The sequence below is a fragment of the Nicotiana tabacum genome, chromosome 7 (genome assembly GCF_000715075.1).
Source record: "Nicotiana tabacum cultivar K326 chromosome 7, ASM71507v2, whole genome shotgun sequence".
Classification (NCBI taxonomy): domain Eukaryota; kingdom Viridiplantae; phylum Streptophyta; class Magnoliopsida; order Solanales; family Solanaceae; genus Nicotiana; species Nicotiana tabacum.
In genome coordinates, this window is record NC_134086.1 from 17445811 (window position 1) to 17471908 (window position 26098).

A 26098-nucleotide genomic window follows, 5' to 3' on the forward strand; every position below is an offset into this window, starting at 1 on the left:
AGACAGACTGTTGGCGCATATTTTCTAGATATACAAGATACAGCCTCCATAAGGCACAAACAAAGAAGGAATATGCTTGTCTAATAATTTTTTTGGAAGTTTTTGAACTGTTAATATGTTTTGTTTCTCCCCACATATGCTAGCTTTGAAAAGTGGCTGGGGTTAGTGTTAACCTTGTTTTGTTGTAACCTCTGTTTCGTTATGAAATAAAAGGCAGCGTCTCCTTAAAGCGCAAATTACAAAAAAAAAAAAAAAAACAAAAAAAAAAGTGGACAGTCATTCCACTTGGTGTTTCTTGCAAGTGGGATTACCAGAACTCTTTGTCAACTCTTCTATTCTGTAATATTTGTTGGGAAGGGAATATAATGAATATATATAACACAAAGTAATAATTGAATTGTTTTATTTAGTTGTCATTCAATGTTTGTATATATATTATAAAATAGTTTAACCTACGGAACATGGATTGTTCTTTCTTTAGTACTTGGACAACTATTATGATATCCTGATGAAGAGAAAAGAAATCAAAGTGCAAGGGAATTTAATATTGAATATATTAAATAAACACACATGGTTGCATTCATCGTTTTCTAGTCAAAAAACTGAAGCACAAATAGAAAAACAACAACAAAGACATTATTAACACATCTTCCAATATAATTCTTCTGGTAAACACAAACTAAAAGATAGATTTAATTATTGGAGAAAAAAGGAAAGCATATTTTATTTCAATCATAATGGAAGCTGCTAGAGAAAATGTTTATTTACTTAGAAAAAGTACATATATAGTTTCTCAATCCTAACTATATATACTTCTTCCAAAACATTTTCCTATAAACACAAACATTAAACTCCTTTGTATAAAATCAAAATACAGATAGAAAATTACCTTGTAGTGATCATCTCTTCCTATCTTTCTTTTTATTCCTCAATTTTTTTTTTCTCAATAAGGTGGTCGAGGAGTTGCCCAATTAGCATATGCATCATGATTCAATTGTCCACCATTTGGTAATAAATTTGGTGTAAAATTATATATAGGTAGTGATGTTGGATCAGGCAATTCATGTTGTTGTTGTTGTTGTTGCCTTTCACCACTTGAACCTAAGGCCGGAGGCGAATTTCCGGCCGGTACTGGAGACTGGCCGCATCCGTCGCCTCCGCCGTCCTCCTCCTCTTCTAGTGGCAATCTTTCATATGTTGCATTAGAAAAAGTAGCTGCTATTATCATCACTGGTCCAGCAGATACTAGTGGTCCAACAACACTACCACCAACCACCTGTCCTTGGCCACCGGCCAAATACACTGTTAGCCCGGTCGAGCCAGGAGGGGCTGGACCGGGCAAAAAAGCTCCGGTCAACGACAAAATTTCGAATCTTCCTTGAAGAACAACAACACCTGGAGCTGATGGTTGCCTTAGGGTTACATTTGCAACCGAACCATTCCCACTCAGTACACAAACGCCACGTTGGCGTCTCCTCGCGAATTGAGCAATGCTATCGGCCACATCTGTGCCTCCGGCCACCTCCATAACGTGGCTCCGGAGGGCATTAGGGCTATCGCGGGTTACAAAAATTGGTGGTTTGGGTTTGTTCTTTGATCCTGAAGGACGACCTCTAGGTCTTCGATTGCCAACTTCAACAGCACCTTCTTTAGGTTCATGATCACCATTTTCGCGATCGTTGTCTTCTTGATTTTCACCACTGCTTCTACTTTCGTTTATTGAAAGTTGCTTTGTTAGTAGCATAGGTGAGCAAGATCCTGGCTCTAGGCCAGGCAAGCCCACCCCACCACCCCACCACCTATTAGCCAGAGTTGCAAATTCCACAAAATATCAACTAAAAATTTAGCTCAAACACAAGACCAATTCTTACTTCGTTGATCTGTTAGACCCTAGAATGACCAGACTTTCTTGAAATATATGCTTTTGTAGATTGAAGGTAGAATTAGGGTACGACGGAAACTTTTTTTTTTTTTAAAGGTGTAGATAGTCTAGAAGAAGGGAAGAGAATTAGATGCAGAAGTAGTTCATGGAATCAAGTAAAGGAATTAAAAGAACAAACAAAAACAAGAAGAGAAAAGTAAATTAAAGAGAAACAAGTGATCTTAATTAAGTGGAGGGGGAAATAAGGAACAGATGCAAAAAGAGGAACAGCAACCCTGGAAAGAATCAAACCTAAAGGAAAAAAAAAATAGAATAAAGCACAAAGAGATTGAAAAGAAAAAACTATAGAGGAGAGAGTTTATCTAATTATATGTATAACTTTATATTTAATTGCAAAAGGTATGAAGAGAGGAACATGAAAAGAGGTGAGTAAGAAATGATTTTAGAGAGATGAGTTGAGGAGTTTTTTCTTCTTTTCTGTGCGTAGTTTATAGAAAGAACATATACCGGCAGAGCCACGGTGTTGGTCGCGGGTTTAGTCAACCCCAGTAGATTTTGTTTAAATTATGTATTTGTATTAAGAAAAATCAATAAATATGTACAAATTATTAATTCAGAACTCATTAACTTAAAATAATTATAATTCCGAACTCATAAGTTTCACTCCGTATCTAAACATAATTATATGTCTAACTTTTGGTGGAAATGACACCAGGTAGCTACTTCTAAGCATGTCGTTTAAAATATATTCACAATTTACAATATATTTAAAGATTAGCTAATTTCGCTCAAACTTCAGGACACGACGTCCTAGAGTTTAAACCTCAAAATTCAAACTTCAGGATATCATGTCCTAAAATTCGAAAATTATGTCTTGAAATTCGAATCTTATGTTCTGAATTTTAAATGAGTAGTTCGAAAATTTAAAATACTTAGTCCTGAATTTTAAATTAGCAAATCAAAAATTCAACACACTAAGTTCTGAATTTGAAAATTCAGAATACTTAGACATCAAGTTTAGGTGAATTAGCAAATTTTAAATATATTACTTCGCATATCTAGTGTGAGTGTTAAAAGGAGTGTAGAGAGTACAGAAATTAGGGTTTTTTTGAAGTCACTATCCAAATAGTCCAAAATCGTGGGGTCTGTTTGCGCGTGGGCAGGTGGGATTGTGGGAAGCACGTCGCTATCTCTTGCCCCGACGTACGTATATATTGGAATAAGACCGGAATCATGTTTTGGCTTTTGCTTTGGGTGAATAGCGTAGGGTTTGGGGATGACAAGACTAGATAATTTATTTATTTATTTATTTTTTTGTTTACTAATTTCATTTTTTATGCATATAATATTACTTGCAATTATATTTTAGGTGATCTTACATGTGTGGAGGAAGAGTAAAACCTACATGTCCAATCGAACTCAGTAGTTTTGATACAAATTATATATGTATTTGTCTTAATAAAATTCATTGTATATGTACAAATTATTAATTTAAAATCCAGTAACTTAAAAAATTTAGAATCACGAACCCATAAATTTTATATCATGGCTCCACCTATGGAATACATAATATTCAAGGTGAAAAAAAATCAGTTAAATTTTCATATTCAGTATTTACACCAAATTAATAGATGCATAAATATCATTTTGTTTAACTATCAACTTCTATCACTTAATCGCAGCAAGTTAATACGGTTTGAAATAAACATGAGTGAATGTAATTGCTATATTATGTGAATTCTATTATGATAGTGATTAAAATTCAGCACAACACATGAAATTAACCCTAAAAATTTCTCTAGCTTGCATTCCTAAGGTATATAGGGAGTATAAAGTTTTGGTTTCAACCAACTAATCATTTTATATCTCCTCCTATCCTGGACCTTAAAAAAAATTATTAGAAAAGATAGGTATAAGGTGTTGCCAACTGTGTACGTATTTTGTTAATCAATTATTTAGCCTGTCAACCCAACAATTATCGGTACGTAATTTTTGCCGTTCACTTTGAACATTTAAAATTGTATTCCTTCCGTCTCGTTACTTTAACCTTTTACAGAATGTAAGACAAAAGTGAATTGAACGAAATTGATGCTTATTATTTAAAATTAAATTTACCCTTTTAATTTGTAGGTACCATAAATGATAACAGGGAAAAGGGTCAAATTTGCCTAGAACCAACAATAACAATAACCAACAGCATACCTATTATAGTATGCCTAGAACTAACAATAACAATAACAACATCACACCTATTATAGTATCACAAGGTCTGGAGAGGATAATGTGTACGTAAATTTTTACCTCGGGGAGATAGAAAGACAAATTTGTCCAGAGTCCATTACTCAATTACACCATGTATCTGCTATAAGTGACGGATCTAGAGTACAATTATTGGGTTCCTGGGAGCCCAGTAATTTTTACGTACACCTTGTATTTTTATTAAAAAATATGTTAAATATCTATAAATATATACAACTGTAACTCAATTATTATTGTATATTAATTTGAAATTACAACAAGAAACCAAAAATTTCAACTCATGATTCTGTATCTGCCTAATATCTATAGCCTCATTTGTATGGGTCAAAATCAGACTAGAGAAATTCGGCACGTGGAGATGATTGTCATGAGTGACATGCAAATCGATATGGACAGTTTGGCCGAGATCGATCAATGATCGACCGAGCAAGCCACTGAGTGGGTCGTCGGGGCCGAGGTCGAGCAATTTAGATAGAAGTAACGACTAGTTTTGCCTTGGGATCTTCAGAGGGAATATTCTCTCTGTTTGTACTTTTTAGGGTTCTTTGGGAATATCTCATATAAATAGTATGAGAGATATGGCAAAAGGCATGTAAGATTCTATATGATAAGAATATGTTTGAAAAGTAAGCCCTCTGGATAAATATAAAGAACAACTTTCTGGAGGGATTCGACTTTTTGGTTTATCTATTGTTATTTTCACCAGATCCAAGAAAGTGCTCAATATTCTCTTATATTCTTGTCATTCATCATTGTTAGAGGGAGGAATCATTCACCTCATTCAATATTGGGTGAATCTTCCTCCTTATTTATATTTATTGTCATTTATTGTTATTTAATACTTGATATTTCATGTACATTATTACATTCGATACATTTATTGTTAGCACCTTAATTTCGTTTCTTCACTGATCATGTCTTTCGTGCTATCAACTCAAGGTCTGAAGTTATTAGCTTTAACTAGGGTTAACCATCCTTAATAACTGATTTATTAGTTTAACCAAAGATTGTTGTTTTTTGGTCAAACAATGTGGTGTCGTTTGTGAGGAGATTCTAGTTAAAATCTTAGTTTCTTTCAAATCTAAAAAAACAACACAAAACCTTGTCTTTTCTTGCATGCAGAGTTGAACATGGCGGGTAATAGAGAGGAAAGAATGAAGGGAGTATCCAGTCTTACTAACAACCTCCTAAACACCATCAACAAAGTCACTGGAACAGATACTGAGGACGTGACACCAAACGCCTCCCTAGGTGGAGTGGTTCACCCCTACCTCAAAGCACCATCGCAGCGTCACACAGTAAAAGGGCCTATACATCCACAACGGAAGAGGCACCACCGACAGTAAAAAAGCTACTCGAGACGCGGTTGACAAACACACTGACCGGCATTCTCGACAAGCCCGCCCAGAGGACGAATAGAGAAGATACGAGAGTTTGCATCACACCAGTGACAGACGAGCAATACGACCCTCCTCCTGTAATAGGTATTACTCACAATGTTAGTGGTGCAGGTAACGACACCCTCACATCCATTTTGAGGAAAATGGAGGAGATGGAGAATGAGAACAAAATGCTCCGTGACTAAATTAAAAAGCATTAGGAAAGGGTAGACAAAATACCTGGTACCCCAAAACTCTTACCAAAACGGGACGTCGGTCGCTTCATTAAGCAACCGTACAGTGACGAAACTGCACCGCACACCATACCTAAAACTTTCAAAATGTTCCGTACTTGAAAATATACAATAGCACGACAGACCCTAAGGATTATGTGACTTACTATGTCATCGTAGTAAAAGGCAACGACCTCGCCAAAGAATAAGTGTCTTCCATATTGCTGAAGAAGTTTGGTGAAACCCTTACCGGGGGAGCACTAACTTGGTACTCACACCTACCTGCACACTCCAAAGAGACGTTCGAGGAAATGACCGACAAGTTTGTAACTGACCATGCCGGGGCTAAGAAAGTAGAGGCGAGAGTGAATTATATTTTTGCCATTAAACAATCACCCAGTGAAGGACTAAGAGATTTCCTTGCCTGATTCAACCGTTTGAGGATGACCTTACCCAATGTATAAGAAGGAATGACAGTAGCAGCTTTCCATAATGGGTTAAACAAGAACGACTCGAGAGAGACCAAAAGTGAAGTGGCCGCAGAAGATAAGGTCTGATCCAAACACAAGAAAGTCAAACGCCCTCTGTGAATTCCATCTGGAATGGGGCCACAAAATCGAGGACTGCATCGCTCTAAGGCAAGAGATCGTGAACATGCTTCACCAATGGGATCTGAAAGAACTTTTGAGCGAACGAGAAAGGGAAAACTTTACTCGAGGACAAGAACAGCATCAGGGTCCATAAAAACCGCCCTCCCCAACTCGAGCCATCCAAATGATCATCGGAGGAGGTGACGACGCGTCAATCAATAGCGTAAATTTCACGACCACCCACAAACTGAAGTGGTTAATCACTCACGAACGGTACGAAGAATTCAAAGAAAGTATCATCTTCGATGAGTAGGATACCTACGGTTTGGTCTTTGCTCACTATGATGCCTTTGTCATTACTTTACGCATCTTAGACACTGATGTAAAACATATTATGGTCGATGATGAGAGTTGCGTATGCATTATCCACCCTCGAGTTCTCGCACAAATGAAGCTCATAGACAGGATAGTGCCACACTACATCACACTGATGGGTTTTAACAATGTAGTTGAGTGGACATTTGGAGAAATAACGCTACATGTCCAGGCCGACGGTGTCACTTTGAAGACCATGTTCCACATCATGGACCAGGATACGGCATTCAAAGCCATCATAGGTCGACCTTAGATACATGCCATGAAAGTTGTCCCCTCCAGATTATATCAAGTCATCAAATTTCCCACCCCTTGGGGGGTATTCAACATCTAAGAAGAGCAACGCACTGCCCGAGAATGCTACCGCATCACCCAAGAGCAAGGTAGATGAGGCATAACAATTAACAGGGTTGGGGTCAGGTAGTGATAAAGGGAAAGACGTCATCAGGGACCCTAAAATCATATAGGCCATTGCGTAAACCATAGAGGATCTCGACCCCATACAACTCGACAAGGATGATCACAACAAAAAAAATCCTACATCGGCCACAAACTTCAAGAACCAGGTAAATTCCATCAGTTTCTAGCTAACAACGTGGACTTGTTTGCCTTTTCCCATGCAGATATGTCGAGTATCCCGAAAGAGAAAGCGGCACACAAATTGAACGTCGACCTATTTTACCCCCTAGTATGGCAAGTTAGGCAGAAATTCAATTCCGCAATAAATGACATGGTCCGCGAGAAAGTTGAAAAACTACTGGAAAACGACTCTATCAAAGTACCCTTAATGGGTCGTCAATGTGGTCATAGTGAAAAAGGAGAATAGGAAATGGCATATGTGCGTAAACTTCATGGATCTGAACAAAGCCTTCTCGAAAGACTCATTCCCACTACCCTATATTGACCAGCTCATTGACGCAACGGCTAGGTACTAGCTATTAAGTTTCTTAGACGCCTACTCATGATACAATGAGAACCTCATGGAGGAGGAAGACCAAGAAAAGACCACTTCCATCACTTACCAAGGGACGTACTGCTATAGAGTGATGCCTTTCGGACTGAAAAATACGGGGGCGATGTATCAGAGGTTGGTGACAAAAAAGGTTCAAAGATCAGCTTGGCAAAACTATGGAAGTCTACATCGACGATATTTTGGTCAAGTCAAAAAGGAAAGAGGATCACATCGACCACTTGAAAGAGGCCTTCGACATACTCGGACGATATGGTATGAAATTGAACCCTGAAAAGTTCACCTTCGGAGTAACCTCAGGAAAGTTCCTCAGCTCTTAGTATCACAACGAGGCATCGAGGTCAACCCTGACCAAATCAAAGCTATAGAAGGAATACCGGAGAACCTAACTAGTAAGAAATAGGTATAGAAGCTGACCAGCCGCATAGCTGCCCTATCGAGGTTCATCTCACGGTCCTCTGACATATGCCATAAATAATTCGGCGTACTCAAGAAAGATAATGGACTCCAATAGAGCTCTGAGTGCATCGAAGCCTTGAAAGAGTTAAAGTTGTAACTTTCTTCATCCCCACTACGCGCTAAGGTAGAACTTGAGGAACGTCTCCTCATCTACCTAGTCGTATCTGATGTGGCCGTGAATGCGGTCCTGGTTCGAGAAAACAAAGGTATGAAATCTCCCATCTATTATATTAGCAAAACTCTGGTTGACGTCGAAACGAGGTACCCATAGCTCGAAAAGATAGCCCTGGCTTTGGTTGTAGCTTCACGAAAGCTTAGACCCTATTTCCAGTGTCACCCCATCTCGATGGTCATGACATTTCCCCTAAGGAGTATTCTGAACAAACCGTAGCTGTCAGGCAGATTGGCCAAATGGGCCATAAAATTAGCGAGCATGATATAACCTATCAACCGCGAACGACAATAAAGTCGCAAGTGCTCGCCGACTTCAGCACAAAAATAATGCCTGAAGTCGAAAAGGACGCCACCCGTACTTCCCCCAAAATACACGACCTATGGGTTTTGTATACCGATGGCGCTTCTAACGCGTCGGGATCGAAACTGGTACTCATGCTCGAGGTCCCAACAGGCGAAGTAATTCACCAATCCATAAGATGCCCAAATATGACTAACAATGAGGCCGAGTATGAGGTCATGATTGCAGGACTAAAATTAGCACTCAAGTACAGAGCGAAGCGAATCGTCCTACGCTGCGACTCTTAGCTCATCGTCAATCAAGTCATAGGGACTTTCCAAATCAAGGAACACAGATTACAAAAATACCAGGCCGAGATCTGCAAGTTGTTACCTGAGTTTGATGAATGCCAGCTAAGGGTGTCTAACGGATCGGGTTGACCTGTAACCGGACCGGCCCAGACCGGAAAAAATCGAAATCGGACTGTCCCGGTACATAGGGGCCGAGTGGGGCTAAGTAGGAGGGGTAGGGGGTTGGTCCGTTTATTTTTTTTAACGGTTAACTGGACCGGTCAAACTCGATCCACATAAACAGTACCGTGTACCGGTTTAATCGGCCCGGACCGGACTGGTACAACGGCTAAATTTTTTTTTTAAATCTGTAGGCCCACTAACCGTTGGCAACGGTCACCCCTGGCAGGGATCCGTTGCTTAACACCCTTAATTGCATTAATAGCCTCTTTTTTCTTTAAAATGTAACCTTTTTTCAATTTATAAAATTAACATTCTCTAAAACTATAAATACCCCATCCTCTTCCTCATTTCTTTACTCATCTCTCAATTCTCATTTCTCAATCTCAATTCTCAAATCTCAATTCAAGTTAAATCATGTCTCGTACTTCTAGAGTGCGCTCATATCTTTGGCAACACTTTGAGGTGGTAGAAGAAAATGAAGAAGGTCAGAAAGTAAAGTGCAAAAATTGTGGTCAAGTCTTAAATCTTCGTTCAGGGTCTGACACAGACAGTTTAAGGAGGCATATAAAGTATTGTCTTGAGCGTCATCCAAAAATTCGTATTTAAGATTTTAAGACAATTTGTGTTATTTTAAAATTATTAGACGTATTTATGTTTAATGTTTTAGTTTGTTAGATTAATATCAAGTATTATTAATTTATTATGCATGAAAATTTAGTTTTACTATTTTTTTGTTAATTTACTTTTTAAATGCAAACTTTAATTTTATAATTTTGAAATAAATGTAGCACTTGCAATTTATAAGTGAATTTTTTTCCCATCTTCCTTGTATTCTTTATGTTAATACTTTGTATTAATATAACTACAATAGTTATACAAAATACAAAAAAAAATTAAAAAATACACTAAACCCGGCCCGGCCCCGGCCCCTCAACCCGTAACTCTTACGGTTCAATTTTTACTCGAATGAACCCGAACCCGTTAAACCCGGTAAGACCCAACCCGTAACCGGCTTGGACTATAACCCGTACAGGCCCAAAAAATCCCAACCCAGCCCGGCCCGACGCATCGTTTAACACCCTTAATGCCAGCTCAACCAAATCTCTCGAGCACATAATATCGAAGCAGATGGCCTTGCCAAACTGGCAGCGGCGACTAAAAACATAATTGGAGAAGGGAATGTGGTCACTCTCCTCCACTCGTCGATCGATCAAATCGAGGTACGAACTACAAACCTAACTTGGGCCTGCCGCAATAGTATTGTCACATATTTGCAGGACGGCGTGCTTCTAGATGATAAAAAAATAAGCCAAAAAGCTTTGAATGCAGGCGGCCAGGTACATCGTCATTAACAACGACTTGTACAAAAGAACGTATAGCGTCCCCCTAGCGAATTTCTTAGGCCCAAACTAGACGTGACATGTTCTGGAAGAAGCCCACGAAGGATAGTGTGGATCTCATACCGGCAATCAAGCCCTAGTCAGATGCCTCATATGAGTAGGCTACTACTGGCCCACAATGAAAAAAGAGGCCGCCGACTTCGTAAAAAAATGCGAACAATGCCAAATTTACTCCCCTATGATCCACCAATCGGGAGAGCACCTCCACTCAGTCACCTCGCCTCTGCATTTCATCAAATGGGGGATGGACATCATCAGACCCCTCCCAGCAGGACGAGGTAATGTACGATTTCTTTTAGTTTTAACAGACTATTTTCCAAGTGGGTGGAAGTAGGTGCATTCGCCCAAATACGCGAGCAAGAGGTGATCTCCTTCATATGGAGGAATATCATGTGCGGTTTCGGCCTCCCCAAAGAAATCAGTTGTGACAACGGGCCTTAATTCACTGGGAAAAAGATCGCCGAGTTCTTCGAGAAATGGCATATCAAAAGAATACTCTCCATGCCATATCATCCCGCGGGCAATGGCAAGCGGAGTCCTCCAATAAGTCAATATTGAATATCATGAAGAAGAAGCTCGAGAACGCCAAGGGACTGTGGCCGGAGTTGTTGCCGGAAGTTGACATACCTCTTTTTCCCCGAGGGATAGGGAGTTTTTCCAATTAAAGTGATATTATTCGAAATGAGATTATTTATTTAATTGAGAGTTGCCAATTGGAATAATTTATGGTGTCCCAAGTCACTGGTTTATTTTAAATCCCAAATCGAGGAAATGTGACTCTGTTTTAAAGTTTGCGAACATAGAAGACCGGGTAAGGAATTCTGTTAATCCTGGAGAAGGTGTGAGGCACTCTCCGATTCCGTAATTTTAGCACGGTCGCTCAACTATTAATAATTGGCCTAATTATCTTATTTATTACATATTTTAGAACCTTTTGTATGTTAATGCTTCTACACCACTTTCAATTAGTTTAAACAATTATGGAATTTATTTAAACAAGTCGCGATGTCGTTCACTCGTTTGTTTTTGTACATATTGCAAATCGCGTCACGTGAAATGCACCTGTGATCTACAACAAGTTGATTTTTATTTTTATTTGAAGTTATGGTCGAGTCACGTGAAATGCACACTCAAATTGGGGATTATGTATCATAACTATGCCACGGGAACCGTACCTATAACCACGATGATTTATTATTAATCGCGGCTAAAAGCAACTATGAATGTTCATAACTTGTTTGTTTCTATGTTTGAGATTATTTACAAAGGCACAAGTTATGGAAATTAATTGTGGTAAATAAAGAACCGAGCATTATGAACGATCATAGAGTGGGAACATTTAATTCAAGCAATTTCATGCCCTCGTTCTCATATACTGATTCATACTACAGTAAAGTCTACATATTTGAGAAACATTTAAATCAGGCAAACACGATAAAAAAACACAACGCAACTATCCATTTCAACTAAAGGCTAAATCTTAGTTCATGTTCTTTTCACTCCTTTTCTTCATATCCGTCAATGAGGTTCTAATTTTATCCCTGTTCAATTACCCTTTTCCTTTTCAAGTATTGAATGCTAAATAGATGCCGAAATTAAAACAAACAGACTGCTTATACTTCAATAACACCATACCCAATCTATAAATATATTTTCGTCGAGTTCATACACACTTTATTTTTGTGTTAAAACTGAATTCAAAATTACTGAATCCAAGCAATAATAACATATGCAACATAGATCAACCATGATTTCATACATTGAACAGATGACAACTATTTCATGCTAAGAACTCATCGAAATGCATAAATCCAAATAGTAAATACAAGTAAATCAACGGAAGGTGATAATCTCACACTAGAATAGATCCGGAGAAAATCAACTTTCAGTATATTAGAAGAAACCATGTGAGGCAGTAGAGGATTACCTTGAAAACAGCACCAGAGAAGAAATTTAAACCAAACAAAGGCCAGACAATCTGAAAACGGACTCGGCTATGCTACAACAGCAGAAATAACTTTCGCCATCAGGTAAGATCCAACTTAAGAACCTAGAAATGACAGAGAAGGATCCTTTGGAATCGACCAAACAACTACAACTCTTTTTTTTCTTTAGTTGTATTTATTCAAAATTTCATAATTTTGGTATTCTCTGATTATGCTCATCGATTTTCAAATGATATTGGATGAGTGTGTGAATGATGAGGGAGGTGAGAGTCAATTATGGAGTTACTAAGGATGTTCTCTTAGGCTAATTAAGAAAGAGAGACAGACTGTTGTGTGATGATAGAGCTAGGGGGGACGACTGGGTTTTTTCTATGGGGGAAGGGTATCGATTCACTGTTGAAGATGGAGAGAGGTGCACCACTAAGTTATTAGGAAGGGGGTCCTATTTTGGTGTAGAAGGAAGAGATTAGGTCATATTGTTAGAGATGAGAGGGAAGGGGGCAAACGACGTAGTTTTGGTATCAAACTACGTCGTTTGGGTAGTGATATGGGTAGAGTCAGATCGGTATTTGGGCTGGACGGGTTTGGGGCAGATGGAGGGAAATTGGGTAAGAGCTGGGCCCAAAAGCTGGCCCAAGTTCGAATTTGACCTCTAAAGAGCCACTCTTTTCCTTCTTTACTAGGCTTTTGCAAAATTAGCCACTTTGGACTTAAATTTTAATTAAATCCAATTTGTGGCTAAATTATTTTATATATTTTACCTAATGATTGACTAATGACCTAATTAATTAACTAACCTAAGAATGTATTTTTTGATTTTTAGTTATTTAAATGATGTATTTAACAATGTAATTAAATTCTAAAATGCAATTTAAAATCTAAAAGGCTATGCAGTTAAGATTTGAACATTTTTTATACTTTTTATAAAAGGCTATGATTTACGATATTCCTAACATGCATAAACAATGTGAATAAATGCAAAACCAAATAAAGAAAAACTCTTAAAATTAATAAAAAAAGTTAAAATTATTTTTTAGGAGTAAATTCCTATGTAGGACAAAAATTAGGTGTTCACAACTGCCCCTATTTGCTCGAAAACATAAAGAATTTTCGGGCAAAGATAAAGTGAGCAATTATGAATAATTCTTTCCCGTTTGATACTCCTTGGGAAGCATTTTGGAAAAGGTTTGATCGAACCTTACTTCGGAAGTTGCCTATCCTTGGCTATAAAGGAATCAGATCAGTGTAGTTCTAGAAGTTCTGGTAGCTGGGACTACTGAGAAGCTGTGATTTCACTGTTGTTGCTGATGTTACTGCTTGCTGAGCTCCTTATTACACCAAAATCAAAATAAAAAAGAAACTAACTAAGTCTATCAGCCATGGGTTACAAGATTCATATCTATTAGTCTTTTGAAGCTTGATCTTAATTCTTGGTTGGTTCTTCACGCAGACTTTGATCCGAATCTTGACACTTCCTAGCTGTAGGTGCTAGTTCATTCTTCTTCAGTTTTTGAATCAAGACGGGACATGCAGAGCTTGTGGCTTCAGTCATATCTTGATCAGTCCACATCTTTTCTCTGCTTTTGCACTTTGGATTCACTTCTTTTCATTTCTTGGATCAAGAATTCTTTTTTTGGTCATATCAAACCCTGTGCCTCGAGGTAAAAATCTGCTCTGACACCAAACAAACGAATGAAATTTTTTTGCTCCAATTTTCACTAGGAGAACTTCGTGAGTTATTTGTAACAAAACTCTATACTATTTTCTTATTGAAAGCAATAAAAGGCGGGATTGGTGTATCCTGAGAAAATAGAGACTACGGAGTGTAGACCCTATGTCTAAAATAGAAGCAACTACAGAGTAGAGGTCCTATATTAAAAAAGCGACTAGGGAGTGAAGAACCTATGTCTAAAATAAAATCAACAAGGGATTGGAGGCCCTATGTTGGAAAAGAGACTATTGAGTGGAGACCCTATGTCTAAAACAAAGTCAACTAGAGAGTGGAGACCCTATGTTGGAAAAGCGACTAGGGAGTGGAAAACCTATGTCTAAAACAAAATCAACTAGGGATTGGAGACCCTATGTTGGAAAATAGACTAGGGAGTGGAGACTCTATGTCTAAAACAAAATCAACTAGGGAGTGGACACCATATGCTAGAAAAGAGACTAGGGAGTGGAGACCATATGTCTAAAACAAAATCAACTAGGGAGTGGAGACCCTATATAGGAAAAGAGTCTAGGGAGTGGAGACCTTATGTCTAAAATAAAATCAACTAGGGATTAGAGACCCTATGTTGGAAAAGAGACTAGGGAGTGGAGACCCTATGTCTAAAATGAAATCAACTACGGAGTGGAGACCCTATGTTGGAAAAGAGACTAGGGAGTGGATACCTTATGTCTAAAATAAAATAAACTAGGGAGAGGAGACCCTATGTTAGAAAAGAGACTAGGGAGTAAAGACCCTATGTCTAAAATAAAATCAACTAGGGTTTGGAGACCCTATGTTGGAAAATGCAGCTAGGGATTGGAGACCCTACACTACCATGATTTTGATATTTTTTTTATATTAAGAGAATGAGTAAAATTCAGGAAAGAATTTGAAGAAAACCTCTCTTTTGGAGTCATTGTTGCGGCAAAGCTATTTTAGTCTCCGTGCGGTTTCTTTTAGTTGCACCTGCTTTTTTCAAGGTTGCTTTAGATTACACTTGTTTCCTGTGGTTCAAACAAAGAACAATTCATCAGTTTGAAATGATGGTTGGTTTTGCGGCTTTGAGTGTTTCAGTCACTTGATAGCTTGGCTCTTTTGATGATACTTTCAATTGAACCTGGTTGTTTTTTGAATACCGATTGCATTCTGACCCTGGAGAACCTCTAGCTTTTCTAGACTTTGCCATAACGGTTGGTCACATGGGACTCAACCTTTTTCGATTTTATTTTGCCTTTGTAGGCCTTTCACTTTTGACTTGTTTTTTCTTCTTTCAAATTTTAATCTTCAAGACATTGGGGAATCTTTGGTTTTTCAAACCTTGCCAAGACAGTTAGCTACGTGAGACTCAACCTTTGCAACTTCATTTTTACCCCTGTAGGCATTTCAATTTGATTTCCTTCTTTCGAGGGTTTTCAATTTCAAAACATCAGCCACCATGGCCAGTCGAGGTCGACTTGATGCCCCTGTCGAGGCTGGATGCCTTCTTGCATATTAGCTCGTATCAAGTGAAAATCCTGTAAATAAGTCTTGTCATCCCTTCTTTGTCTTAGTTTTAAAACAGAATTAGACTGAAAAAGATTCAAAGAAAAACAAATAATGAAATGGACAAATAAATTTAGACGAGAGGTATCCCTTTCGGGGAAAGGAAAGAAGGACTTACCTGGAGCGCACACAGACTTCAATGAACATGACATGCCTCTTGGACTGGATGCCTGATCCGTGTAAACCGTCCAACTCTCAGAACTTCATCACAACTTTTACCTCAAAATCGAGAAACTTTGCCTAGGACTATGTCGATGTCGATGGAAGTGAGGATCCTCTTTTCGATTAATGCGCCCTTTGTGGGTTTTCACCAGCTGACCTCTTTTATTTCTCTTCTCACCATCACCTTATAGTTCTCTTTTCGAGTTTTCACTAACAAGACTCTCATTTTCAATTTCTCTGCTTACTATTGCCTTATGATGCCCGTGAGGATTTTTACCAATAAAACTCTCTCATTTTGATTGCATCAGATCCAAGCAACTGTATCCCTTCCATTTGAACCTCTTTGCCAATTGATCAGAAGGACTTGAATAGGATTTTGGGATAAAAGAATTTGGATTGAATTATAACTTTGAAACCTTTCAGGCTAACCATCACCGAATCATCTGAACCCCAGAGAGAGACTGCCTACGTATCCTTTCGGAATCAAGTCGAATGTAGTTCAAGGAACTTTTTTTTCTTTTGTTTTTCTTTTTCTTCTATTTTCTTTTCTTCTCTCTTTTTTTTTTCATTTTTCATTTCATTTTCTTTTGGTCGTTTCTTCCTTCTTTTTTTGTATTTTTCTTTTTCTTCTCTTTTTATTTTTTTCAATTTTCATTCATTTTATTTTTTTCAATATTAACTTCCAGGTTCCAAATAGGATAATCAAAGAATGGGAGCCGGCTCAAAGGGTTTGCAAAGGGTTGAATATTTGGATAGTGAGAAAGAAAGCCTTCTTCATCCCAAACGGAGAATATTAATGCTATATAGAGGATCCAATATAGTACATTTTGACTGCATTTACATTGACAGTTCTTTTAGGGACATTTCCTTCGATGTGTTCCAAGTACAACACACTCTTTTGGCAGTACTCTTGTTGCAATATATAGACCTTTCCAATCTGGAACCGATTTTCCTTTAGTTATTCCGAGTCTTTGTTTTATTTCCTTAAACTTATCTTCATTGCATTCTGATTCTTGATTCATTATTTCGAAGCCTGACAGTATTTTAGGGTCTGGGCATGAAGCCCGCAAGCATGTCATGTTATTGAAATATGCACTTAAAAGAACTGAAAAGAAAATAAGAAAATGACAATATTAAGAAAAGAGACATTCATGGACAATGAAATATTAATTTGATTTGATTTGTTTTTGATTTTTTTTATTTTTTATTAAAGTTTAATGATAGAAAGATTTACATCGGAAAGTAAGACAATAAAGTAAAACATTCGTATTACCCTTGAAATAATCCAAATGCAGAAAGGATAGCAAGACTGGCTATCGAGACTCCCGTCTATGGGGAACTTTCAGGCTTGGCGACCGTTTTTTGGCTTTTCTTCTGTCTCGGAAATGGCTACATTGGCCTTCAGTGCTGGATCAAATTCTTCATCTTCATAAATCATTCCGACAATTGGCCCGTTGGTGTGAATGGTTAGAGGATTGTTCATCATATTAGGGTCCTCTTCATCCTGAAGAACGTTTCTTTTAGCTTCAATCAAGTCTTCAATTGCCCTTTTGAGGGTCCAACAATCCTCCGTACTGTGTCCCACTGCTCCAGAGTGGTATTCACATATAGCATCAGCTCGGTGCGAGGGAGACTCGGAGTTCGGACAGTTTGGGGTCACTAGCTGTAATAGATTTAGCCTGATTAGCTTTTGAAACAAGCTTGAATACTATTCACAAATAGGAGTGAACCGATTCTTTCTGAAAAGCTCTCTTGGGCGTGTTGATACCCAATTTTTTCCTATAATATTTTAAAGTGCATATATACCTTCAAAACTATGCATTAGCATCAATGGATATTTTTCCATAATCTCTATATTTTTAAGTTAATTTATTCTAGTATTTTATTTATATAAATAATTATAAAACTGCATCACAAATAATTTTAAAATATTTTCTGGTTTAATATTACTATTTATGGTCCTATTAAGTCCAAATTATTTCACAAATAGCCAAATTAGCACCTTTTAGCTATAATTGCAATAACTTTGCAATTATAGCCTGGCAATTATAGCCCATGCATACAATTTTTGCGTTATTTTACCAGAATTTAGTCCATTATATTTCAAAATACTGAAAATTATTTCTAAAATATTTTTATGCATGAAAATCATTTTTTATAATTAGTTAATTATTTTATAAATTAATTTTATTCAATTGCTTGGGTATTTAACAAATAGCCCTTTTTGTTTTCAATTTTAACCCAAGAGACCATCCCAAGACCCCTTATAATTTGGCCCAACTCCTTAAACCCAAAACTTAGCCTGCCTGACCCAATACCATGGCCAATCATGGCCGTTGATCATTTTTTATCAACGGTCCAGATTTCCCCTACCATAATTAAACCCTAATGATCCCCTTACGCCCTCTCATTTCCACCTTTTCCCCCCGCCATCATCCTTTCTCTTCTCTCTCAAACGCTCTCTACCTATACCCTAATCCTCAGGTGCCGTCACCGTTTTAGCCCTCCATTCTATGATGTTTCTTTGTCGTCTCAAGCCTATACTGGCCTCCTACTTGCTATGGTTCACCAGTTTCCTAGATCCTTGAGAAGATCTTAAGGGACCTAGGCGTTCTGGTTTGCACCTTTGATTTCTTTTCCTGTTTCAGGTCGTTTGCTCGACCATGAGTAAGAAACCTTTCTTATTTGCTATGAATCCACGGTTTTATAGGCCCATGCTTTCTAAAAAACCCTAATTTATTATCTCCGATCTTCTCAGGTATGCATAGATCTGAGACGAATCAAGCAACTCTTACATGATTTCCTTGGAATTTTCAGGTTTCAACTGATTTTCCGACTTTTACCTAAACTAGGGTTTATTATAAGTCATTTTCTCAAGGTATTTCTGATTTTTTAAATGTTTAATCGATTATCCTTTAGTGTTCTTGACTGATTTACGCAAAAGTTGCTTAAACCCTAGTCGATTTATGTGAAACTCTGATTTTCTAATTTTTTGCTTCGATTTTGAGTTTTTCAATGTTACCAATTGTATTGATTCACTCCATATCTTTGACCTACACGATTTTCCTTTGTCAAATGCATTGCTGTGTGATATTTGCCCTAACTAATCTCTATTAGGGTTTTTGAATCAATTTTTCGGTTAACTTCTCTGTGTTTATAAAGTTTTACTTAGTCTACTTTATTTATGGGAATCAATATATTCTTTCCAGATTTGTTGTTAATCTGGTTGATTGATTTGCTCTGTTAAGAATCTGCACTCCTAAGTCTTGCCTGTTTCTATGATTATGACCTTAATTAGTCGTTCTTGCCTTATTTGATTGATGTAAATTTACTGATTCTTACATGATTGTTTCCTTAATTAGACCCCTGATTATTTACTCCTTTATTTGGTCTAATTTGAACCTCTTGCCTTAATTGATCATGTTATTACCGTTGGCTAATTATCCCTAATTAAGGGAAGACTATGTTGAACTCTTTGTATGATTGGATTCTGAGATCCCTTCGTTACTGATTATTGATTCCTTTATCTTATTTGCTCTACTCTTGAACTACTATATAAACTCTCTTATTTAACTTCTTAACACACAACACAAGTTCAAAGAACACACACTCACACTCAAACTCTCCTTTTCTTTCTCTGTTACTTGTGATAATTACTGGTCTAGCCGGCTGAAAGCTAAGGCTAAACATTGGAACTGCACCTGCTTTACATTTTTTACTCTTTTATTCAACTGGTATGTCTTTAGTTCAATTTTGAAACTCAACTATGTTTGTTCTATGTTTACTCTTGCACTAGTTCGATTGGTTATGCATTCAAGTTGTCCTTTTGTTGACTGCTTTACCCTACATGTCTAAATTCTGTCTCCTTTTGTTCAACCATGTAATCAATATGTCCTGACTTTATTTGATGGTTTAATACTAGCTAAGCATGTTTCTGTTACTCCCTTAGATTGGGTTGATCATAATTAGTAGCTTAATCCCCTAATGAACTTAATTGTACGTCTAATCCTGTCTAAGACACCCTTATTTTCCACATGATTTTACTACATCTTTGCTCTGTCTTAATTGCCTATAATCATGGCTAGCCTATTAAGTCTCTAAGACTCCTATGTGTCCTGTGCATTTGTTGTCTATATGTCTTCCCTGTACCCTGTTCATGTGCCCCCTTAATGTGATTTTTATATGTTTCCAACCCCCTTCACCCTTGTGTGAGATCTGCCTGTCTCTGAATCTGGATATTCAATGACTAATTGCATGTTTGCTGAATTTGCTCTCTTCAGAACTGATTTCAAAATGTTCTTAGTATTCTTCTAAAAACTGGTTTTCATTCTTAGCATCTTCTTAAAACTGGTCTATTTTAGAAAATCATTTTCACCCCTAAAAGTTATCTCCACACTTTTTTTCACTAAGTCTTTCAAAACTATGTCAAGCACTCTCACTTTACTCTTAGATTATTAAGTTCTGCCTCTCTGGTATGTGTATTGCTTATGGATCCTTGAGATTTCTCTGAACTCTGGCATATCAGAGCTGGCTCTTCCACACTGCACATAACCAGTCCCTATTTGAGAAAAGTCTTGGTGTGAGCACTGCCCGGGATCCTTGAGGTCCTTAGGGAACTCTGACACACTTAGATACTTATTGGCTATGATATTCTCGGCACTTGTGACTACATTAAATACCTGGTACTCCCAGGTTTACTTAGGGCCTGCTTCAGGCTCTCTATACTATAAGTTTACATTTCATTTATGTAACTTACTCAATCTTGGTCTGTAATAATCCTTTGTAAACAGATATTGGGGTAACTAGTAAAAAGGGGAGGGTAGCTATATGATTCTGTGGGGTAAACTGGGTAGAAGCCATGTTTTAGGTTTTACATTATGTTGAGTTGCTATAGAAATCATGTTCTAGGTTTGTGTGATGCATCATATATCATGCTTTAGGATTGCTATGCTTATTCGCATTAAACCATGCTAAATTTGTGCATTAGATACCCTGTCTTAGGACAATCTCGTTTACTGCTTCTGCATATTACATGTTATAGTTCATCACTTCAGTTATGATTCTGCATAAGTTGCTATCATTTAGAAATCCTACTATTAAGTTAATAATACTGCTTAATAAAACGACCATCTCTATGTGCACTAGAAATCCTACCTCATGACTCTATTTTCATCTGCTTTAAATCACGTCTATATTGCCTAAATAAACAACTGCCTATAAAAGGGTTTAAAACAGTCCCAACACATAGATATCACGTCCTACTGTCAACATGCCTAAAATCAGTTTTTGTCACTTAGATCAGCATGCCTATAGGACTAAATAACTTCAAGTTGTTTAATTAATTTCCAGATTATGACTGCATATAGACATACGCCTAGGCAAGCCTTAGGCTATTAAATAACTATGAAATCAGGTTCTGTTTATATGTGAAATTGTCCAGGCTTAACATGCTATAAAACCAGTAGGTAAGCTGGTTAGGATTCTGCAACTTCCCCTTAAAACAAATGCTACATATTTTGTATCTGTAATGTTAATCTAGATATCATGTTCCTAGGCTTTCTGAATTTCTTTAAAATCAGTCGTTTGAGACGTGCTATGTATTTGTTTATTTGTGGGGGCAAAATGAGCCCTTATTTGCTTCCCTATTTGACTGTCCTATGTGTTCTTTGTTGTCTCTTAGATTTTACCTTTTAAGTACCTTAGGAGTGTCTAGAGCTGCCTAAGTATAGAAGACCTAAACACCTCCGGGACTACTAGGAAGGGATGGGTAAAGCACACCTAGAGTTTGTTAATTAAATTCATTTATATAACTACTAAGGGGGTAATGGGTAGTAAAAGGATATGATGACCTGCGCGCTAATGTCATGTGTAACCCCTTTAGTTGAGGAGGATTACCGGGCATTGCACAGATTGATCCTATAGGCTAATCAACTTAAAACTTCCCTTTCCCAATTCACATATGTATGCTTAGTCTGCCTAAACTTCCTTGGTTTATGTATGTATGCTTGGACTATTCAAACTTCCTTAATTTACATATGCTTAGACTATCTAAACTCTCTTGATTGTATATGTGTTTAGATGACATAAACTACCTTTATTTGCAAATATGTGCTTAGACCGCTTATTTGTTAAATGACTAATTCACATAACTAAGTTCGGTTGGGACCCACCATTGTGGACCTCGAGGGGTGTCTAACACCCTCCCCTCAAGATTATTTTGAGCCCTTACCCTAATCTCTGGTAGTGTAAACTGGTTACATGAGTTAATTACTCTAGGTGCCCTAAAGCACCTTAATCCGTTAGGTGGCGACTTTTCTAGGGATAATTACCTAATTCCCAAAAGGAAATGAGTTGTTCCCCTATGAATGTCAAAACCCGAACTTCCGCAAAGGAAAAAGGGGGCGCAACAACATGGCGACTCTGATGAGGATATTTTTAGGCTCTTAACATAACGAACTTATTTTGTAAATTAGTCTTAAGCATGCCTTATCCCGTGCAGCCTCCCTTTATTTGGATTTAACTACTTATTTTCAAGCAGTCACAATTTTCTTTATTTACTAAAACTGACTTGTCTCTTTATTTTTTTTCGTAACTGTCTTTCAATTATTTAAATATTGCATTTATCATTTTTAAACGTGAAAATACTTGACAACATGCTATTTATTGTTGCATAAATCATGCTCAAAATCATATTCCACTCTGCATAATCAATATTATAGCAATGCTTGATGAGTGTTTGCGATCTTCCTATATATCACCCTTTTAAATTCGGAAAGGCGTATTTGCGGTAAAACTAGTCGATCAGAAATGGGTTCGACAGTTCTGTGCCTTTCCCCCTCAAATTGTCCACTTGAGGGTCCCAGTCTAGACCTCTATAGCAAACTTACTCTGATTAATTGTGCATGCATCATGGTCAAATCTAGCCGGGTTAATATGTTGTCCGCATAATAACCTTTTAAGACAAGCCTCGTTCAAAAGTCCATTGGGTTTTCCATAATCCCAATGGATGCAACCACAATTGTGTGCTTTAGTTTTGGAGAAATAAGTGAATATGCTAATCATTATTGTATAAATAAACGAACCTGGTGGGGAAAAGGGCTTAACCAACTTTTGTTTTGCAGAAAATGAGGCACAAAGTCCCAGATTCAGTATGGTTGGTAGCATACCTCCAATTTTGCTAGATTGGTGGAGGGATCTTCCTTTAAGTGACCAAAATCACTTGAAAAGAGTCTTAGGGAATTTGCCATCACTGTTGGATCTTCAACCAAACAAAATGTTGATCGAGGCCGCCACTCTGTTTTGGGATAATGAAAGGCATGTGTTCTGCTTTGGGGATATAGAAATGACTCCCCTCCTAGAAGAAATAGGAGGATTTGCCGGGTTGCCTTAGGATAGACCTGGTCTATTAGAACTTGAAAATTGCACCGCTAGAGGGTTCCTTAAGATAATGGGGCTGAAGAAAAATATGATTTGGAGTGCCTAAAGAACTCCTACGTACCTTTTGACTTCCTCTATGAAAGATACGGTCACAGTAGCTCTTATGATATTTTATATGATGAGTTCTCAATCACCTCCTTGGGCTGGGTTCATCATAGGGTCTTCGTGTTTATTGAGTGTTTCTTGGGCATGTTGGTATTCCCAATCAAAGGGGATAGAATACATACCAGGCTGGCCATGGTGGCCAAAACTTTGATGGACGAGATCGAGGGATAGATATATACTATTGTCCCTATGATCGTTGCGGATATATACCGGGCCTTGGAACGCTATCAGAAGGGGTCCAGATTCTTTGAGGGTTGCAATTTGCTGTTACAAGTTTGGCTGTTAGAACATTTCCAAAGGGGTCAATACTGCCAAGAATTTCCACAAAGGCAGTGGAATGACCACATAGCCTTCCATCACCCTAAGAGAATGACTTACATTCCGGACATGTTTGCTCAACCTAAGGATGCTATAGGATGGGTGCAGTTCTTCAACAAGTTGACTGAGGACCAGGTTCAATGGATGTTCGAGTGGTTCCCCATCCACGAGTTCATCATCAAATCCAGAGACGTCCTACATTTGGTGCTGATTGGGTTAAGGGGGATATACCATTATGCTCCCCTCAGGGTTACGAGACAAGCAAGCATGAGACAAGTCATACCACGGGTCGCTAAAATGAGTCACTTCATAGCTGATTTCTAGGGTGACGCCATCCCAATAAAGAATAAGGCACATCATGTGTGGACTCTGAAGATTATCGTGGAAAAGGATACCATTGAGCCAGATCGATAACATGCGGGTCACTCATACTTTTACCCCTCATGGTTGGATGATAATCTATCAAGAATCTTTGAGCCAAGGGTTGGTCCAGGAAACAGGGTCATAGATTAGTTTGCCGAAGCAGAGGTGAAGTATAACAAGCTGCGCAAAAGAGTTTGAGAGTCTGAAGCTGAGCATATGGCGCAACATAAGGCGACATGGAAATGATTAATGAGTGGAAAGAGAGAGCTGTTAAATCCAGCGAAAGGCTGGAATATCTGGAGTACAGTTTAATGGAATTAGAAGGGAAAATAAGAAAGAGAGTCACCGACTGTGAGAACGCTGAGGGAAACAAAGGAGGGCATTTGGCAAGGGAATTCTTACTGCTAAACCTGCGCGAGCTGGGAGAGTTGATCGACAATAGCATCTGGTCTGGAGAGGGTCCTTCTAGGACCAAGTAGATTAGATTTACTTGCCTTTCTTTTAAATGTAATAAAGGCAAGTCCCATTAGCAACATTATCTTATTTAGTGTCGTTTTGGGTCATTTATTTTTACATTAATGAAATGAGGCAATTATTGGCACTGAATTTCTCCAAATCTATTTGTCGCTAGGCCTACCTTGGGCACAACAAGACTCCCAAATTAGGACGCGAATTTATATTCCCGCAATACATGTTTAAATATTGCAAACATTTCAGAACCCTTACTGACTTATTTACCTTTTGTTTTTCTTTATTCTTTATTCCCATCCCCTAAGTTTGGTTTGCACATACTGGCATCATCAGCATATCACACCAGATCTAGAGGCCCTCCTCCAAGTAACACAAAGAATAGAGGGAAAGCTAAAATGGATGACTTAAGTGGTATTCGAAAGGAAAATGCGGAGAATGAAGAAACTTCAGACGGTCGGAGTACTCCGGCACCAAATGATTTGGTCTTATGGCTAAAGCAAAAGATATTAGAGTTACAGGGAGAACTTGAGCAGGTTCGCAACTTAGCAAACCTATCCATCACCCAGAATGTCCCCGATGTCAACCAACAAAATACCAAAAACCCAGCCCCTCCCCAAAATGCACAAAACCAGCATCCACAAAACCCTCCCGCACCACATCAATATACAAATCCACCTTAAAATCTAAATACTTTGCCGATACCAACTCCGCCACAACTCCATCATCAACCAATCCAGTACCCACCAATCGCTACTTGTCACACTCCTCAGAATACACCACAACCCATTCCCGATCCTCAAAACTCTACCAATGATCACCACTACACCCAAGTCCCTAGCACTCACCAAAACAACCCTATATATGTAGAAACCGTGCCTCACTCTACTTAACCAACCTCCTATACACCAGAATCTGCTGAGAAGGACCTGCTCATCAAGAACATGGCTGAGGAACTCAAGAAATTGACAAGTCGGGTTCAGGGAGTCGAAGGAGGCAAAAGGATAGAGGTTTGAATTATGAAGACCTATGTATATAGCCGGATGTAGAACTGCTAGAGGGTTACAAACTTCCCAAGTTCGAGATGTTTGATGGTACATGTAATCCCAGGGTTCATCTAAGGACCTATTGTAACAAGCTTGTCAGGGTCGGAAAGGATGAAAATATTTGGATGAAGCTTTTCATGAGGAGTCTTACAGGAGACGCTTTGTCCTGGTACATCATCCATGATCCTAAGAAATGGTCCAACTGGGTGAGTATGGCGTCTAATTTCATGGACCGATTCAGATTCAACACAGAAAATGCATCGGATGTTTTTTACATTCAGAACCACAAGAAAAAGCCCACCGAGACTTTCCGTGAGTATGCTACTCGTTGGAGGTTAGAAGCAGCCAAAGTCAGGCCAGCCTTGGACGAGGAACAGATGAACAAGTACTTCATCAAAGCACAGGATCTGCAATATTATGAAAGGTTGATGGTTATTGAAAATCATAAGTTCTCTGACATCATCAAACATGGGGAAAGGATCAAAGAAGGCATCAAGAGCATGATGGTAACAAACTTTGAGGCACTACA

At 38.1% G+C, this 26098-nt stretch overlaps 1 protein-coding gene across 2 annotated transcripts; it reads right to left on the bottom strand.

Annotated features, from left to right (window-relative positions):
* Positions 1 to 702: 702 nt before the first annotated feature.
* LOC107811115 (AT-hook motif nuclear-localized protein 20-like) lies at positions 703 to 12537 on the bottom strand. Of its 2 annotated transcripts, XM_016635986.2 has the most exons (2): positions 12402 to 12537; positions 703 to 1799 (listed from the first exon to the last, which is right to left on the bottom strand). In XM_016635986.2, the coding sequence occupies exon 2, from the start codon at positions 1742 to 1744 to the stop codon at positions 944 to 946; it is 801 nt and encodes a 266-aa protein (XP_016491472.1). In that variant the 5' UTR covers positions 1745 to 1799; positions 12402 to 12537; the 3' UTR covers positions 703 to 943. The 2 variants fall into 2 exon arrangements, with proteins under 2 accessions (XP_016491472.1, XP_075113079.1); XM_075256978.1 differs by lacking the exon at positions 12402 to 12537 and having other exon boundaries at positions 703 to 2344.
* Positions 12538 to 26098: the final 13561 nt, after the last annotated feature.

Coding starts and splice junctions, on each gene's coding strand:
- LOC107811115 (XM_016635986.2), bottom strand. CDS start 1,744: ATGCTACTAACAAAGCAACTTTCAATAAACGAAAGTAGAAGCAGTGGT.